Consider the following 19,691-nt stretch of genomic DNA (forward strand, 5'->3'; position numbering starts at 1 on the left):
AAAAAAATTATAAAAATAAAAAATAAAAAAAAAAAAAGCTTGCAAGCAGCTATTTATGGTGAAACTATTGGTCTCTCCTCATCCAGAACAAAAGATAGTGAAGAAAATCAAAGATGCATAGAAATAATTAGTCCAAGGAATTAGTGAAACACAGGAACCTCTGCCTCCATGATCCTGAGACCAGAAGAACTAGATGATGCCTGACTATCACTACCAACCAGTCTGAAAGGGTTCAAATAGGAGATCCTGAATAGAGTGGGAGAAAAGTATGGAAGAAAACTCAAAATAATAATAATAAAAAGACCTGGCTTACTGATCTGATAGAGACTGGTGGAACCCCCAAGACTATGGCCCTTAGTTATCCTTCAAGCACAGACCTGAACTCACCCCGTGACTCAACTTTCAACTAAACAATGTTCAGGCCTATGAAGTGAACAGTAACACCAGGTAGGTACACACTCCTAGAACAATCAACCATAAGAGATCAAAAGGGCAGTATTTGCCCAAGGATCAAGCTCAAAAGGCGGGAATGGATGGGAAAGAAGTACAAAGGGAAGTGGTAACCGTAGGAAGGAAGTGGGAAGAGGGCTTTCGATCAGTGTGCATTGCAATCATTGTGATGAAACAAAATGTGTATGAACTGTTGAATGGAAAACTAATGCACTCTATAAACTTTACCCCAGTCACAATAAAAAGGAAAAAAATAAAAAAACACTTCTATGGTAACAAGTATCTTATAACATGTACATCCATATAATGTTGTTGTTGTTGTTGTTATGTGCCGTCGAGTCATACCTGACTCATAGCGACCCCTCCTTGGGTTTCCGAGGCAGTATCACTACGGAACTAGGATTGCCCAACCTTCCTTCCGAGGAGTGGCTGGTGGGTTTGAACCGCCAGTCGTCTGGGTAGATATAATGTACATCAATTAAAAAAAAAAAAAAAGATTACATCCTAGAGCTTGGTATTGTCTAGTCTGAGTACATAATGGCAATAACTCCTTTCACTATATCCTAACTTTTCCCCCATTTGCCTTCCACCTAGCATTCTAGGAAGGAGTCCTGGTGGCATAGTGGTTAATTCCTCAGCTGCTAACAGAAAGGGCAGTGGTTCAAACACACCAGCAGCTCTGCAAGAGAAAAGACGAGGCAATCTGCTGCTGTAAAGATTACAGCCTAAGAAACCTGTGGGGGCCCTTCTATTCTGTCCTATAGGGTCACTATGCATCAGAATCAGCTTGACAGCAATAGCAGCAGCACCCTTCCAGGTCTTCCTTGGATGCTCTGTGTTTATTTTCTTTCCCTAATGAATACAGAAAACTCTGATCACTGCCATTTTTTTAAAAAAGAATATTGCCTTTTTAAATTCTGTGTCTTTACTCATTAAGCATCTCTTCATCTAAATTAATTGAACATTAATGCCCCTATAGATTTTTTTTAACTTTTATTGTGATTTAGGCGAAAGTTTACAAAGCAAATTCATTTGCCATACAACAATTCATACACATTTCGTTTCATTATTTTGACTACAATTCCCCACAGTGTAACAACTCTCTTCCTACTTCCTCCCAATAGTTACCTTTTCCCTGTGTCCTTCCCTCCCATGCACTCCCATCCCCCAAGCTATCTCCCTGTGCTAACACTGCCCTTCTGTTCTCCCATGATGGATCGCTCCAAGGAGTGTATCTACCTGATGTAAATGTTCACCCCATATGCCTGTCTGTTGTTTGTCTGGCAGCCACAGGAGTGAGTTCAGTTCCAGACCTGAAGGGTAACTAGGGGGCATTGTCTCAGGGGCCTCACCATGGTCTATCAGACCAGCAGACTTGCTTGTGTGTGTGTGTGTGTGTGTGTGTGTGATTTTGAGTTTTGTCCCGCATTGTTCTCCCACTCTGTCTAGGATCTCCTGCATCAATCCCTCTCTAAGTAGTTGACAGTGGTAGCTGGGCACCATCTAGTTTTTCTGGTCTCGTGGTCATATAGGCTGAGGATCGTGTGGTCTACTAGTTCCTTGGACTAAGTGTTTCCATGCGTCTTTGGTTTTCTTCATTCTTCTTTGCTCTGGATGAGGAGAGACCCATTATTGCATCTAGATGGCTGCTTGAAAGCTTTTAAGAACCCAGTTGCTACTCACCAAAGTAGGATGAAGAACAATGTTTTTGTATAGTATGTTATGTTGATTGAGGTCAACGTCCCCTGCAGCAGTGGTCCCAAGCCCACAGGTCTTGCTCCCACAGGGTAGCTGGCTGTGGCCAAGAAGCCACCACAGTCTTGCCCCTTGTCAGCTCTGCTATACACCCGGACGTTCTTACAGCATGTAGAAGCATCATCTGCCAACCCTATACATGGTCATGGGCATGCTTCCCCCTGCCTAGACATACCTGATCATTCAGCCTGTCCACCCATCTATCCACCCGTAGACCAATGTGTGCCATCACTGACAATGCAGTATTGTACATGCAAAAGGGTTCATCTTTGTTGTCTGTACCTCCCATGTAATTCTCTCTGTCTTTCTCTTCCTCAATGCTGCCATATTGGTCACTCACTTTTGGTACATTGCCCTTCCCTTCACCCAAATCAGTACTTCTCTCTACCTATCTAGCAGTGTTCCCTCTCCTTCCATTCTATCTCTGGTAACCAACAAATTTTCCAACAAAGGAGTGACTGCTAACCAGAAAGCTGGCAGTTCAAACCCACCAGCCACTCCTTGGAAGGAAGGTTGGTCAATCTACTTCCATAATGATACTGCCTCAAAAACCCAAGGAGGGGTTGCTATGAGTCGGATCTGACTTGACGGCAGTGAGTTTGGTTTGGTTTTTGGTTTATGTACCATAGTTTGGTTATCCATTCTTCTGTTGATGGACACTTAGGTTGTTTCCATCTCTTACTGTTGTGAATAGTGATGCGACGAACATGCGTGTGCATATATCTGTTCTTGTTTTGGCTCTCATTTCTTCAGAAAGTATTCCTAGTAACAAGATTTAGGAATGGTATTTCTAATTCCAAATTTTAAGGAATTGCCATACCAATTTCCACAGTGGTTGTATCATTTTATAGTCCCTCCGGCAGTGTATGAGAGTCCCAGTCACTCTATATCCTTGCCAGCATTTGTTATTTTCTGTCCTTTTGAACTTTGTTTTTAGTGCTGAGGCAAGATGGTATCTCATTGTTTGTTAATTTTTATTGTGATTTGGGTGAAAGTTTACAGAGTAAGTTCACTTTCCATACAGCAGCTCGCATATACTTTGTTTCATGACATTGACTGCAGTTTCCAACAGTGCAACAGCTCCCCTCCTTCCCAATTCCTCCCCATATCATTGTTGTTTAGATTTGCATCTCTCAGAAACCCTAGGAGGTGTCACTGTGAGTCAAAATCGGGCAGTGAGTGAGAGAATGATCTTGAACATTTCTTCATGTGGTTGTTGGCCACCTGAGTATCTTCTTTGGTGAAGTGTCTGTTCATGTCTTCTGCCCATTTTTCAATTGGATTGGTTGTCTTTTTGTTGATGAGGTGTTGGAGTTTTCTACAAATTCTAGAGATAAGTCCCTTGTCAGATTGTCATTGCCAAATATTTTTTCACAATCTGCAGGTTCTCTTTTGACTCTTTTGAAGAAGTCTTTTGAAGCTCATAAAAATTTAATTTTTAGAAGGTCCCAATCATCTAGTTTATCTTCTGCTGTTTGTATATTTTAGGTTATGCTTAATGGTCTACATATTGGCATTAATTAAAAAACAAAACAAAACAAAAAAACCACCAGACTCACTGCTATCAAGTTGAATCTGACTTGTAGCGACCCCTCCTTGGGTGTCCGAGGCAATATCTCTACGGAAGTAGATTGCCCAATCTCCCTTCCGAGGAGTGACTGGTAGGTTTGAACTGCCAGCCTTCTGGTTAGCAGTCAAATGCCTTAGGCACTAAATTTGCCCCTATATTTTCCTTGAGGAACTTTATAGTTTACTGTTTCACATTTAAGTCTTGATCCACATGGAGTTTGTTTTTGTGTATGGTGTGAGGGGGAGCTCTGGTAGTATAGTGCCTAAGGCACTTGTCTACTAACCAGAGGGCTGGTGGTTCAAAGCCACCAGCCACTCCTTGGAAGGAAGGTTGGGCAATCTGCTTCATGGTGATACCACCCTGGCAATCCAAGGAGGGGTCACTGTGAGTTGGGTCCAACTCGATGGCACATAACAACAACATGGTGTGAGGTATGGATTTTATTTCATTTTTCTGCAAATGGATAATCAGTTTTGCCAGTACCATTTGTGAAAGAGACTATCTCTTCTTCCGTTGAATAGATTTCAGTACTTTGTCAAAGATCAGGTGACCATAGGTTGATGGATCTGTTTCTGGGTTCTCAATTCTAGTCCACTGGTCTGTGTGTCTGTTCTTGCACCAATACTAGGTTGTTTTGACTACTGTGGGTGTATAGTAGGTTTTGAGATCTGGGACTGTGAGACCTCCTACTTTTTTCTTCTTCTTCAATAGTACTTTCCTTATCTGAGGTCTCATTTCTTTCCATATAAAATTAGTGATTGGTTTTTTCCATATCTTTAAAGAATGTTGATGGGATCTGGATTTGGGATTGCATTGAGTATATAGATTGCTTTGGGTATCATTGGCATTTTCACAGTGTTCAATCTTCCTATTCATGAGCATAGTATATTCTTCCATTTATGCAGATCTCTTATGGTTTCTTGAAGTAGTGTCTTGTAGTTTTTTTTTTTTTTTTTGTATAGGTCTTTTGTGTGCCTGGTAAGACTTATTCCCAAGTATTTAATTAATTAATTTGTTTGTTTGTTTATTGTAGCTATTGTACATGGTATTGATTTCCTTAATTTCATTTTCAGCAACCTCTGCTAGTTTAGAGGAACCTAAGTGATTTTTGTATGTTGATCTTGTGTCCTGCCACAATGCTTAATCTCTCAATTAGTTCCAGTAGTTTTCTTGCTGAGTCTCCTGGGTTTTCTATGTGTAGCATCATATCATCTGCAAATAGGGTTGGTTTTACTTCTTCCTTACTAATTTGGATGCCTTTGCTTTCACTTTCTTGCCTTATTGGCCTGGCCAGGACTTCCAAATCAATGGTGAATAGAAAATAGTCTTTTTCCATTGAGAATATTGTTGGCTTTGGTTTTGTATATATGCTCTTTATTATGTTGAGGAATTTCCCTTCTATTACTATTTTTCTGAGAGTTTTTATCAGGAATTAAAAAACAAAAAACAACTGATTGCTATTGAGTCAATACTGACTCATAGTGACCCCCTTTGGGTTTCTGAGGAGTTCAATCTTAAAGGAAGTAGATTGCCCTATCTTCCTTCCATACAGTGGCTGGTGGGTTTGAACCACCAACCTTCTGGTTAGCAGTCAAATGCCTTAAGTGCTATGCCACCAGAACTTCTTTGATCAGGAATAGGTGTTGGATTTTATTAAATGCCCTTTCTGCATCAATTGATGTGATCATGTGGTCTTCTCTTTTAATTTACTTATGTGATAGATTATGTTGATTGTTTTTTCTAGTGTTAAACCATCCTCGCATACCTGGTATGAACCACACTTGGTCATAATGTATTATTTTTTTTGATATGTTGGAGTCTATTGGCTAGGATTGTGTTGAAGATTTTTGTGTCTATATTCATGAAGGCTTTTGGTCTGTAGTTCTCTTTTTTAATGATGTCTTTGCCTAGTTTTGGTATCAAGGTTATGCTTGCTTCATAAAATGGATTTGAGAGGATTCCATCCTTTTCTATGTTCTGGAATACTTTGAGTAGGATTAGTGGTAGGTCTTCTCTGAACGTTTGGTGGAATTCTCCAGTGAAACCATCTGGGCTAGGACTTATTTTTTTTTTTTTGTACCTGTTCAATTTCTTCTTTTGTTATGCATCTGTTCAAAATTTCCACCTCAGTTTAGGTAAGTAGTATGTTTCTAGAAATCTGTCCATTTCTTCTAGATTTTCAAATTTGTTGGAGTATATTTCTTCGTAGTATCTTGATATTATCCTTTTTATTTCAGTTGGTTCTGTTGTTACAACACCCAGTTCATTTTTTATTTGTGTTATTTGTATTCTCTCCCCCTTTTCCTTTGTTAAGTTTGTCAGTGGTTTTTCAAAGAACCAACTTCTAGTCTTGTTGATTTTTTCTAGTCTTTCTGTTTTCTGTTTCATTTATTTCTACTCAAATCTTTATCATTTCTTTTCTTCTGGTGACTGTAGACTTTTTTTTTTTCCTCCCTGATCTTTTTCCAGTTGTTGGAGATGTTGGGTTAAGCTGTTGATTTTGGCTCTTTCTTCTTTCTTGATGCGTACATTTATGGGTATAAATTGGTGTCTGATCACTGCTTTTGCTGTGTCCCAAAGATTTTGGTATGTTGTGTTTTCATTCTCATTTGATTCAAGGAATTTTTTAACTTTATTTTTTATTTCTTCTGTTACACAGTCATTTTTAAGGAGGGTGTTATTCAGTTTCCATCTGTTTGTTCTTTTCTGTTGATCTTCCTGTTGTTGATATCTAATTTTATAGCATTGTCATCCAAGAAGACTCTTTGTCATATTTCAGTTTTTTAAAATTTATTGAGGCTTCCTTTGTGGCCTAATATATGGTCTATCCTAGAGAATGTCCCATGTGCACTGAAAAAGAATGTATATTATGCTGTTGTTGGGTGAATTTCTCTGTAGATGTCTAGAAGATCTAGTTGGTGGGTTGTACTGTTTAGTTCTCCTGTGTCTTTGTTGAGTTTCTTTCCAGTTGTTCTGTCTTTCATTGAAAGTGGTATATTAAAGTCTCCCACTATTACTGTCAAGTCATCTATTTGTCTTTTCAATTGTGTTAAAGTTTGATTTATGTGTTTTGGGGACTCTTTCATTGGGTGCATAGATATTTATTATGGTTGTGTCCTCTTGTTCAATTGATCCTTTAATCATTATATAATGTCCTACTTTGTCTCTTATGGTCATTTTTGTCTTAAAGTCAATTTTATCAGAAGTTATTATTGCTACTCTTGCTCTCTTTTGGTTTCCATTTGCTTGATATATCTTTTTCCAGCCTTTGATTTTTAGTCTGTTTTTGTCTTTGTGTTTAAGGTGAGTCTCTTGTAGACAGCATATTGGTGGGTCATGTTTTCTTATCCAGTCTGCAACTTCTGTCTCTTGAGTGGTGCATTTAACCCATTTACATTCAGTGTAATTATTGACAAGTATGAATTTGTTGCTCTCTTTTTGTTATGTTTTTTCATGGTGTTGCTGATCTTTTTGTTCCACATACTTTTCTGTGCTGAGCATTCAGTGTAATTATTGACAAGTATGAATTTGTTGCTGTCTTTTTGTTATGTGTTTTTTCATGGTGTTGCTGATTTTTTTGTTCCATATAATTTTCTGTGCTGAGCTCATTTTGGTAATGAATTGGTACCATTTTTCATTGTTACTGTTTCAGTGTTTGCTGAATATTTGTGCTTGTCTTCTTTTTTTTATGTGAAGGTTTATTATTTTTCTTTGAGGTTATCCTGTGATTTATAATTTTCTTCCCAAGTTTAGAACAGTCCATTCTATCTGGCAGTTATTTATTTCCTTACCATTTAGAAGTTCTGTGGCTACACTGTTTTTTCCCTCTTTTGGGTTTGTAGTTATCCTCATTTGTCAATTGATGTCTCTGGTTCCCTGTTTATAGTCTTGTAAGCTTATTTTACTTTGGCTACTTCCATAATTGAGTTGGTTTCTGGGTTATGTCATTATATGTGTTAATGGTCATTTGTTGTTTACTGTTGTTGGTTCTCTGCTCAAAGGACTCCCTTTACTATCTCTTGTAAGCTTGATCTGGTTTTTATAAATTCCCTTATTTTCTGCTTATCTGGAAATGTCCTCATTTTACCATCAAATTTTAGGGACAGTTTTGCTGGGATAAAATTCTTGGTTAGAAATTTTTTTCTTTCAAGTTTTTATATATATCATCTCATTTTCTTCTCTCCTGAATGGTTTCTACCAAGAAATCAGAGCTTAGTCTTATGGGTTGCCCTTTGTAAGTAACTTTTCATTTTTCCCATGCTGCTTTCAGGATTCTTTCTTTGTCTTTGGTTTTAGTGAATTTGATGGTGATATGTCTTGGATATTTTCTTTTGGGGTCTATACTATTTGGGGTTCTTTGAACTTCTTGAATGTATACTTTCTCATCTTTCATCATGTCAGGGAAATACTCTTCAAACAAATCTTGGACAGTTTTCTCTGTGGTTTTATTTGTCTCTTCACATTCAAGAATTCTGATTACATGTAAGTTATTCCTCTTGATGGTAACCTACAAGAATCTTAGGCTTTCTTCATTTTATTTTGATCTTTTTTCTAATTGAGCCCTTACCAAAGTAGTACTGAGGTATTTGTCTTCAATCTCACTAATTCTGTCTTTCATTGATTTGATTCTACTCCTTTGCTCATGTAATGTGTTATTTATTTCTGAAATTTTAATATTAATCTTCCAGATTTCTGTCTAGGTTTTGTATCATTTCTAATTTTTCATTTGTTTTGTCATTTTGTTCTTGTATTGTCTTCCAAAATTGTTCTAGGGTTTTGTCTGTGTTTCCCTTAATTTTGTCAGTGTTTTCCTTGATCTGTCTCTCAGTCCATTGAAGGGACTTCAGTATAATTCTTTTGAAGTCCTTATCAGGGAGTTCCAATGCTGTTTCTTCCTTAGGGATGTTTTCTGGGTCTGTATCCTGGTCCCTTGTTTCTACTACTTTATCTTGCTTCTTTGTATGGATTGTGATCATCTGTTTCTCCAAGACAGTGTGATGTTGTTGTATTTATATTTAATTTGTGATTGTATGTTGGTGTAATTCACCCACGATTTTGTTTTGTTTTGTTTTGATATATCTGAGTAAGCAAGGTACTGTGCTCCTCTTTTCACTAGTTGGCAGCACTTATGAACTCATCATCTGTCTCCTGGTGGATGTGATAGAGAATGAGACTGGGTGCACAGATCTCTCTTAGCTGTTTGTGAACAGCAGTTAACAGTGAGTTGGGCTTATATTGGCTGTTCTTTATCATTGGCCAGTTGGTGCAGGAGCAAGTAGTGGTCCCTCACTCAGTAGGTGGGGCTTCCATAGGTGCAGGTATGGTTGGGTCATATAACCATGGTTGTTGTCCTCCACTCAGACAAAAACAATAAAAAAATACACCAAAAAAGTAAAAACAATGGAACAAAAAAAAAAACATACCATATAAACACACAGGAACAATCACCAAATGTAAATAAATAAATAAAAAGGAAAACAATAAATGAGAAAATATTTAAATAAATACTTTAAAGAAATGAAATATAAATAGAAAAAGAGATTTAAAAAAACCCACAATATTTGGGGAGAGGTGGATAAGAGAAAAGAGCTAGAGTAAAAGAATAATAAAGAAAAAATGAGAAAAATGCAAAGAGAAAAACAAAGGTTGGGAAGAACCATATGAAAAAAAGAGATGGGAACCAGAAAAGGGAAGAGAAAAACAAAAATACTAGAGTCCAGGAAGGTAAAAAGAAAGAATAAAAATGAAAAGGAAGAAAAAAAAGAGTAATTTAAAAACAAATAAGCAAACAAACAAAACAAGTTGGGGGAGATAGGGCAGGGCATCCAGGCTCCATCAGAGCAGAGAGACTGTGATGGAATTCCTTCCAGTCCACAAGGTGAGTGGAGGTAGGGGATGGCCTCACCTCCATTCACTGAGAGGGTGTGGAGCATAAGAGTAACAAGGGGAATAGCGCACCTTTCCAGTCATCACCCAGTTGTGGTTGCCCCTGCTGTCCTCACAGAGTGGAGCCTATTCTTAGGTCACTGAGATTGGAACACTGCCTCTTTAAATATCCAAAAGGACCACACCATTTGTAAACATTCAGATTGGCTGTGCTCTCCGGATAGCCAAAACTCCACAGCTCAGTTTGTCTATTCTTTGCTGTTTCTCTTTTTAGTCATCAGCCACCAGTGCAGTTGTCCATGCAGCCCTTGGCAAGCAGGACTGATTTTTAGGTTATTGCCTAGGTCCTAACACCACTTTTAAATATTCAGACTGGCCATGCCATCAGGGTAGCTGACAGTCTGCAGCTCTGTTTGTCTCTTTATTCACTGTTTTCATTCAGATTCTTCTACTAGTTGGTATTTAATACACTTCTATATCCTTCCTTTCAAAGCTCAGGGCTCCATTATCATCTTCTGTTTCCGTATCAATTGGTTGCTTTTTCCTTTGTGAAACAGGTCTGTGTAGTTTGTCTGTGTATTCCACCATCTTACCGGAAGTTCCCACCATAGATCTTTAACAGACAGAAAAAGAGAAAATGAGTACAGAAGAGAGGAAAAAGATTGGGTATCTAGAAGGGTGGAAAAAAATCATAAAAAAATGATAAAAACAAAGATTTGTGAAAGCAGGTAAAACACTAGGTGATACAGCTGATTTTAGCCACAAGGACAATATTTCCCAACTTGTCATTGATGGAACATGGCCCCATGAGATGATTAGCAAATAAATAGTTTCTTGGTCAAAAAAGTTTTGTGTAATATTTTGACACCACATTTCCCCCTTAGAGAGTCTCAATGAACATTATCAAAAAGATTCTGAGAAGAACTGCAGTAAAGAAACCTCTTCTACTTTGTTTATCATAAGAGATTCAAACTTTTTTCATAATACTGATCAATAACATTTTGGGAAAGGCTCCACTACAGTTATTTAAGAAGTAGGAAAGATGAAACCCATAAAATGTAAAACATATTTTGGCATGCAAGTGAATCTTGATAAGAACTGATGGGAAGGAAAATGGGACTAACACTTAGCCAGTGCTTATTATGTGTGCTAGCAATTGTATTGTTTTAAAAATATTTGCTAATTTCCCAATAAAATAAGGTAATGGGAGAGATATTTACAGTGCTTCTTACAAAAGAACTTCAAGGCACTTCTTAGCTGTCCTTAAGGGGGACTCAATAGGTCTTTTAAGAAAATGAAGGACTTTGAGAACTCAAGTAGCCTGTACCCATGCGTAGCACTGTTGCTTTTGTACCCACTGAAAATTTTGGAGATTCTGGAATCTCCCTACTCTCATCCCCTGGAGTGTAGGACAGTATACAGACTTGTGAACCAATTCTGTTTCTGCCACTTACTAGATCTGTAACTTGGAGTAATGTGCTCCTCTGAGCCACTGTAAATACCATAATAATAATAATAAATTCTTAATCTAAGAATTTGTGAGGTTTATACTTACAAGCAACAAACTTAAAACACTACTCAAAAAATGTCAGTCCCTTAAACTCCCTGCTGTACCCTTGTATCCTTTGATCAAAATATTTGTCTGTTGCACAAATACTAGAACAGGTTCTGCAGATAACACAAAATATGATGTACAGTTTCCACCTTCAACAGTCACTAATTGTTATTTAAAATGCTACCACATTAATCTATGGTCATACCACCTGGAATGCACTCAATCTAATCTAATATGCTACCACATTATATATGTGTCTATAGAACCAGCATATATTTATTTAATAGTGTAAGTATATATTACAATTATATAAAATAGCAGCTTGTGTATTGTTAAAGGAAAGAAGTACATTTTGTTCCCTATGATCCTCCAAGTCATCTGTCCTATCATAGGGCCAAGTACATAGTATTTAGTGTGTCTTGTGAAATGAATGAATAGAAACAGAAGTGGTAAATTGCACTAAAATTATATTTATTTTAAGTAATACAATATAACTAAATAATAGGATATTTTGCACTAGAGGAAGAAGCCAGGGTGGAGTCAGGCTGAGATTTTTCAATTTGGTGCTAAATCTCTGATGTCTTAACAAAGAGCTTATGTTTACCACTCAGTCTCAGCTGAGATTGATACCAGAAAATTCAGTAACAAAGCCGTTGTATTAAAGAAAATAATTATTTTATGAAACTGGATCTGGCTTTAGTCCTTTTTCAAGAAAGTTGAGTTTCTATTCAAATAGAATGATTGTTAATATGTTGGGTTTACTCCAACTCTTTCTTTCTTTCTTCTGTACTCATTGTTTTTCCCTCATGCAGTGGAGAGTAAAAAGCTGCCTCTTTTCTTTCTCTAAAATGTTCCTATCTTGTTATAGTGAAGCACTGAGAGGTGAATTTAGGGCCAGGAAGGAGGGAGTACTGCACAGTAACAGCTATTAATTTTGTAGTGAATAGCAGATCTTTATTTTAGTTTCAAGTGTAGGCAGACAAAAACAACAGCTATAATACAGGAGATTCTCCTTCCTTCCTTTTACACATTTTCCCACATTGACAGTGAGACTGACGTGGGAGAAAGCATTTTTTATACTTAAATAAAAATAGGACAAGCAGAGATTGAAAATTGCTGTTGATTATATTTTGTGTGTTTTCAGGTAGAGTTAACAGAATTGGAAGTGTCCTGTGTTCTGGGCAACTGGATCTTTCCTCTGTCACTCATCTCAGCCTACCTACCCCTTTCTACTGTTGTGGTCATTACCTTTCTCAACTTTTCTGATTTCTTTTCTGTTTTATCTACATCTTGGTACTCAAACACAAAGCATTTCCTCCTTCATGATTTGAAATGTGTTGACAGATTTCCAATATATTCAACACACTTAAGTGTTCTCTGAATCTTATTAGATATTACAAAGGGTAAGTAATGGCAAATAAATGAGTACAATCTCTTACAGGAATGGAATTCCACTATTGAGAGGCTGAAGAGTGAGGCGCTTGAGATTCTGCTATCAAAGGACTATGTGGAGAAGGAACATCTACAGCTTTCTAACCAGAAACTCAATCAGCTTCAAGAAGAATTTGGTCAGCTCATGGTGGAAAGAGAAACCTGGTTAAAAAAGGCAAATGCCTTTTTTAACAGTGCCAACAAGGTCAGTATGAGGTCAGGGTGATAATTTTAACTAATTATGGCAGTTCAATGAAAGACCTGTTACTTTAACTGGTTCAGATTCCACCTAGAGTTTCAAAACTGCTAGCAACCAAGAAGAGCTTTGAAGTACGTTTCTAACATGACCATTATTTGCTTCTCAAAATTAAGAAATGAGGCTTTAGCATTTAAAGGGTTGTTTTTAAAAATCCTCCAACGAAGGCTGTATCTTAGAGCTGTCATTGTTCTGTTGGATGGGCCCTAGCGTCCACATTGTAGTGTTTCTCATAGAGGAAGGCAATTACCATTAAATGTATCAAAGTTGGGGGAGTGGAGAAACAGCCTTAAAACTTTTACCACAATATCTTTGTTCTTTATTTAATACTCTCTGACTTGTCCGGTGAAAAGACATTAGTACTAGTTTTCTACATACAAACCATAAGGCTAGAAACAGGTGCCTCAACCTGACAAACCTTTCTTGGTCTTGCCTTTTTAAGTCAGCCAGAGAGAAATCCTGCTTTGGACTGTCTCCAGGTCTTCTTGAGTGTGAGAAATGCTCTCCTCTTGGTTTAGTCATTTAATATTGATTATGGCATGTGGTTCTGTTGAGTGGTAATGTTCATGTGATCACTTATGTAGGTCTCAGCATAGGAGGGTGGTGATATTATTTGAAGGATTTTTGTACCTTTCTCCATCTAATTTACACCTTTCAAACTACATTATTAGATTTATTTCATACCTACAATTTCACTGATCTTTTTAAAAACAGATGTTGTGAGAGGAAATGAATGGGGATATCCCTGGAAGCTAGGTACACTGCAATCTAAAGTTATGACACCAACAGTCCAAATACAATGTCCTAGTATGTATTAAAATACTTACTGAATTTTGAACTTCTTTACGAATAGGAAGCTTTTTGAAAAGGGCACACAGTAAAATTTCAAAATAGAGCTACTATAATTATGGTAAAACAAATGTTGAAATATTTATTCTCAATTCATTTGTTGTTTGTTATTTCTTTGTTTTAAGAGAAGAAATAGCATATAATTGGAGTAGTTAAGTAAATGGTAGGCGCTTGCTATTCCTCATCAGTAGTCCTATCTTTGAATAAGAGACATCTTAATTTACAGACACTCTTATTCTGTAAGACAAGGGGGCCGGTCAGTCTGTCAGTCAATGAATGCTGTTTCTAAGGAAAACTTACAGAATATATTGCTACAATAGAGCAATGCTCCTAATAAAAACTATAGTTTATAGCTTTGCAAAATGTAGTTTTTTTCCTCTCTCTTTCTTTCTCATTCTCATTGTCTCACTGTCTGTTCCCATTCTTTGGAAACTTGGCAAGGCCTTGAGGTAAAAGGAACACTATCTCTTGCAATGTTGTTGTTGTTATGTACCGTCAAGTCAGACCCAACTCATAGTGACCCCTCCTTGGGTTTCAGTATCACTACGGAAGTAGATTGCCCAACCTTCCTTCCGAGGAGTGGCTGGTGGGTTTGAACCGCCAGCCTTCTGGTTAGCAGTCAAGTGCCTTAGGCACTATGCTACCAGAGCTCCCACTCTTGCAATAGCAATTTTAAAAATGAAGAACAGGATGGTTGTTTTCTCAAATTCAAAGTCATTCAAATCAGATCCTGGGAAGAGAACTACTGTTTTTAACTCCAAAGATTTCTGATTCCTCTTTCCTTCTGTTTAATCATTTGGATGCCATAGTATGCTAACTATTCAAATTATAATAAGCTCAATTAGGATTTATCCATACTACATGCAGCCAAGTGGCACACAGAAAAGTGCAGACTTCTTTTCTAACCTTTCAGAGCATCAGAGACATAATTTCTAGCTCTGAATCTAAGAATTCAATATGAAAGGTGATGGATATTTTTACCTCAGCAAAAATTGAAGCTAGAGTCTGAGATATGGACATTTAATCATAACTCTTGAAATGAATTATTTGCTAGATTATTGAGAAGCAATCAATGAAATTGTATTATGGGTAAAGACTTTAAACCTAAGGGAACTTTTCTCCAGACTTGCTGTAAATGGCATTTTTCTTTTGGCTTTATATTATGGAAATCCCAAATTTTATAAAAACCCCATCATTTTACCCAATTTTTGATGTAACATCCATAAATAACCCTAGGGCTGGATTTTAATCTTTCATATAATTTCAAAATCCCTTAAAATATTTTCTTTTTCTAATGTGAAAATTCTGCTTAGCCTAGTGATGGAATATTTTTAACTTATATCATCAATTATTTACCTCTGAAGCACTGAAATTTTCATTTGAAAATTCACTTTGTTGTACCTTGAGCGCTCTGAATTTCCCTAATTATGAGTATCCTCACCCATGTGTGATGTCATGCTGACAAGAACTATGAGAAGGCTGAGATTTTACTCTGTTTGCCAGCTAACAAGTTAACCTGCCAGTTTCATGAGTGCTGACAGAGGTTCTTGACTTCTTGGCCAGAAATGAAAGGAATTATAACAGCAAAAGTAGTAACTGGAATATCAGCATGTCACATCAGTTCCCTAAGCCCCAATTCCCATGGGGTGATGCAGATGGGCTTAGATAGGTGTCTGTACATACAGTGGGTGGTGTTCCAAGAGAGGAACCCTAAGCTTGGGGAACCTACTGTTTTATAGAAAGCAGTAAGCAAGCCTAGTTTTCATTTTGTTTTGTTTTGCTTTTGTCTTAGAGAGAGAGACTTTACCTCAGCTCTGAAGATTGGTAGCTGCAAACATACCACTGAGAAATGGCTCAGATAAAAGGTGGTCAGAGCTGTGTATCCTTGCCATATGCAGCAAGATGCATAGGAGGAGGACTCTTTCTGTCAACAGATACAAATATGGATGTTAGCAGAAAACAAAACATACAAAAATCTGTTTATGTATTTCCCCAATTTGTGAAATTCAGTAAAATATAATTACCACCTAATTTTCCACATTGACAATGGTTTCTCCACTGTCTTTGCTGTCTGGGTCCAAGAGTGCACTAGGCTGTAATCTTCACAGGAGAATATTACCAGATCTTTTCTGGTGGGTTCAAACTGCAAGCCTTCCAGTTAGCAGCCAAGTTGTCCTCTTCACTCCTGCTAGGGTTGATAACTCCCCAAGGCTCATGAGTGTTTCTTACTCAAAGGGAATGTCTATAGTCTTTGGCTTGAGATATGGCAATTTTTACCTAGAGTGAGCAGCAGTTGGTGATATTACGACACAGGACCTTAGGAATAATTCTTTTGATGCTTTTCATAAATTGGCCACTGAATTCAAGAGGAGATTGTGCCACATTCAAATATCTAAAGAACCATAGATTGTTATTGTTGTTTGGTGCTGTTGAGTCAGCTTCGACTCAGAGCAACCCTGTGTGCAACAGAATGAAACACTGCCTGGTCTTGTGCCAACCTCACAATCCTTGCTACACCTGAGCCCATTGTTGCAGCCACTGTGTCAATCCATCTCACTGAGGGCCTTCCACTTTTTTGTTGACCCTCCATTTTATGAAGCATGATATCCTTCTGCAGGGAATTGTCCCTTCTGACAACATGATCAAAGTGGGTGAGTCAAAGTCTAGCCAGGCTCACTTCCAAAGAGCATTCTGGCTTCACTTCTTCCAGGACAGATTTGTTAGTTCTACTGGTAGTCCATGGTACTTTCAGTATTCTTCACCAGCATCACAACTCAAAAGCATCAACTCTTCTTCATCTTCCTTATTCATTGTCCAGCTCTCACATGCATATGAGGTGATTGAAAATACTATGGCTCAGGTCAGGCACACTTCAGTCTTCAAAGAGACATCTTTGCTCTCCAGCACTTGAAATAGGTCTTTGATAGCAGATTTGCACAGTGCAATACGTTGCACTGATGTCTTGACTATGGCTTCCATTGGTGTTGATTGTGGAACCAAGTAATATGCAATCTTTGACAACTTCAGTCTTTTATGCATTTATCATGATGTGGCTTATTGGCCCAGTTGTGAAGATTTTTGTTTTCTTTATGTTGAACTGTAATGCATACTGCAAAGTGTAGTCTTTAATCTTCATCAGTAAGTGCTTCGAGTCATCTTCACTTTCAGCAAGCAAAGTGTGTCATCTCATATCACAGATACTTTCTTCCATCTGTAGACAAACTAAGACAATTTTTTAAACAGCTCTTTAGAGAAACTTTAAACAAACGGAAGCTATTGTATTTGGTGAATCTGGTAAATCACTTAGCATCCAATACAAGTAGGGGCCAATTGTCAACATTAGATGATAGCTGATCAAAGAGAAGTTCTTCTACCAGATGTTGCTGAGAGTTATGAGGACATGGCATGAAATATGAACACAGTATCATACTAATGCATCTTCATCCTCCCAATTTGCCTCCTTATGATTATAGATTACCTTATTTACTGTGGTTCTAGCGTGTTGATAAAAAAAAAGGAAGCTTCAGTTAATGCTCATTGATTGCCTAAAGTGTATTTCTAATTGTGTAGGGGATGTGGTATGAAACACAGATATGTTTCAAGAACAGAACAATGTGAGTCTGTATTTATATGATTTTGCTGTTGTTGTTGTAACATGCCGTCGAGTCGGACCCAACTCATAGTGACCCCTCCTTGGGTTTCCGAGGCAGTATCACTAGGGAAGTAGATTGCCCCATCTTCCTTCCAAGGAGTGGCTGGTGGGTTTGGACCGCCAGCCTTCTGGTTAGCAGTCAAGTGCCTTAGGCACTACGCTACCAGAGCTCCCTATCTATATGATAGTGATGATTAAACCTAAAGTTCAAGTAAAACATGGCTGATTTGGTCATAAAGTTTCAAATCCCATGTATTTTGTTCCCGGGCACCTGATTTCACTGGGGAAAGCAAGTTGAGAAGATTGAGGCCAAATCTGTATTACAAATATGGCCTGGTTTTGTGGGTAGTAAACCTGAAAGCAAAGGTGATGCAAAAGCTGTAACAGCAAAAGAAATACACAAAAGTAGTTTGAAATACAAAGATTGTCACAGCTCCCACCGCTTCTGCCATTACTGTTGAAAATTTAAGTCTTTTACAAAGGTGATGCTACTTTTACAAGATGTTTGCACTGATGCAAAACAGTAATGCCTATACTAATATCATTTCAAGTGAAAGAAAAATAATCAAGCATAGAGTTTGGTACATTTTAAAATTTGTACATACCATTTTTAAAATAGATAAATTTTAAGCCCAGGTAAAAGTAACAATGTTTTTTTTGTGCCTTCCCGTCGGCACTGTGGTAGTATAGTGTCTAAGGCACTTGACTGCTAACCAGAAGGCTGGTGGTTCAAACTCACCAGCCGCTTCAGTAGGAAGATTGGGCAATCTACTTCCGTAGTGATACTGCCTCAGAGACCCAAGGAGGGGTGAGTCGGTGAGTCGGGTCCAACTCATCGGCACATAACAAAAGTAACAACAACAACGTAACAAAGAAAATGGTTAAGGTGTTATACAAATAGAAAGAAGGAACTTACCCAAGTAGAGTGCAGAGCTTAATTTTAGGACTTAAAAAATATTATCCAGAAGGAATTTATTGAGGTGATATAAATTAATTCAAGAAATTGAGTTAATTTGTATTATATGTCAATTAAACTAATTATGTTTTGATTCATAATTCTTAAGCACTCTATCTTGGATTTCCCTTACAGCAACTTCCCTTTTTCTTAAAAACAAATAAAGCAAATTTCTTCCCCTTCTTCCTTTCATTCAAGTATTCAGCAAATATGTTATATTCCTATTGGGACCATGCATCATATAGGCACTTGAGCCTGAAAGATATAATTTCTGCCTTTAATACACTCACAGTGAGGAAAGTGCACTGTAGGTACAAGCCATGGTGTAGTAAGCCCACAGCATTAGGAAACACAGAGGAGAGATCCTAACCAGGCTTAGGGGAAGATTTCCTAGTGGAGCTAGAAGAGGTGACCACTGACCTAAGTTTGGAAGGACAGGAAAGGAAGGGCTGGGCAGCTGTGGATGATTCAAAATCTTGACTATGTTTGGGAAACTTCAGTAATTCATTTTGCTGAGTTTAGTGTAGAAGCCAAGGATTGAGAGAAAAAGTAGTAGAAGCCGGCAGGAGGTCAAGAAGGTCTTGAATAGAACACTAAGGAGTTTCTGTTTTATGCTGAGCATTATGCAGCAATATTTAAAGACTTTAATCAGGAAAAACTCATGATTAGCAAACTTTGTCATGTAGAAACAGATGTCATAATTTCACTTTCTGCTGTATTTCCACTGAGAGATTGTTGACTCCACAGGGGTTGGAAACCTTTGGTTATAGAGTTCAGGGGTCAAGCTGTTTAAACCACAGCAAATATTGGATAAACGTTGCTAAATAATTAGCATCAAGTTATTAAAAATATATATTATGGAAAAATGTAATACCTTTAACATCTTATATACTCTGCCTTATATTTCTATAATTTATATTTTTCTATAATATATACTTTTAATAATTTGATGCTGTTGTTGTTATGTGCCATCAAGTCGGCCCGACTCATAGCGACCCCTCCTTGGGTTTCTGAGGCAGTATCACTACAGAAGTGGGATTGCCTAACCTTCCTTCTGAGAAGTGGCTGGTGAGTTTGAACCACCAGACTTCTGGTTAACAGTCAAGTGCCTTAGGCACTATGCTACCAGAGCTCCTAATTTGATGCTAATAATTATTATGTTCAATATATATAACATATATGATAATAAGACCAAACCAAACTCATTGCTGTTGAGTTGGGTCCAACTCATAGCAACCCCTCCTTGTGTTTCTGAGGCAGTATCACTACAGAAATAGATTGCCCAACCTTCCTTTCGAGGAGTGGCTGGTGGGTTTGAACCGCTAGCCTTCT

The 19,691-nt window shown here is 37.6% G+C and overlaps 1 protein-coding gene across 1 annotated transcript in view; it reads left to right on the plus strand.

Moving 5' to 3' along the window:
• CCDC141 (coiled-coil domain containing 141) overlaps window positions 1-19,691 on the plus strand; it is a 301,605-nt gene that overhangs the window by 173,533 nt on the left and 108,381 nt on the right. Inside the window, exon 7 of the mRNA XM_007936905.1 lies at window positions 12,658-12,852. Within this exon, the coding sequence (XP_007935096.1) occupies window positions 12,658-12,852 (195 nt within the window). The remainder of the gene's footprint in view (window positions 1-12,657; window positions 12,853-19,691) is intronic.

Source organism: Orycteropus afer, unplaced genomic scaffold (genome assembly GCF_000298275.1).
Source record: "Orycteropus afer afer isolate SDZICR_OR568_19922 unplaced genomic scaffold, OryAfe1.0 scaffold00001, whole genome shotgun sequence".
NCBI lineage: Eukaryota > Metazoa > Chordata > Mammalia > Tubulidentata > Orycteropodidae > Orycteropus > Orycteropus afer.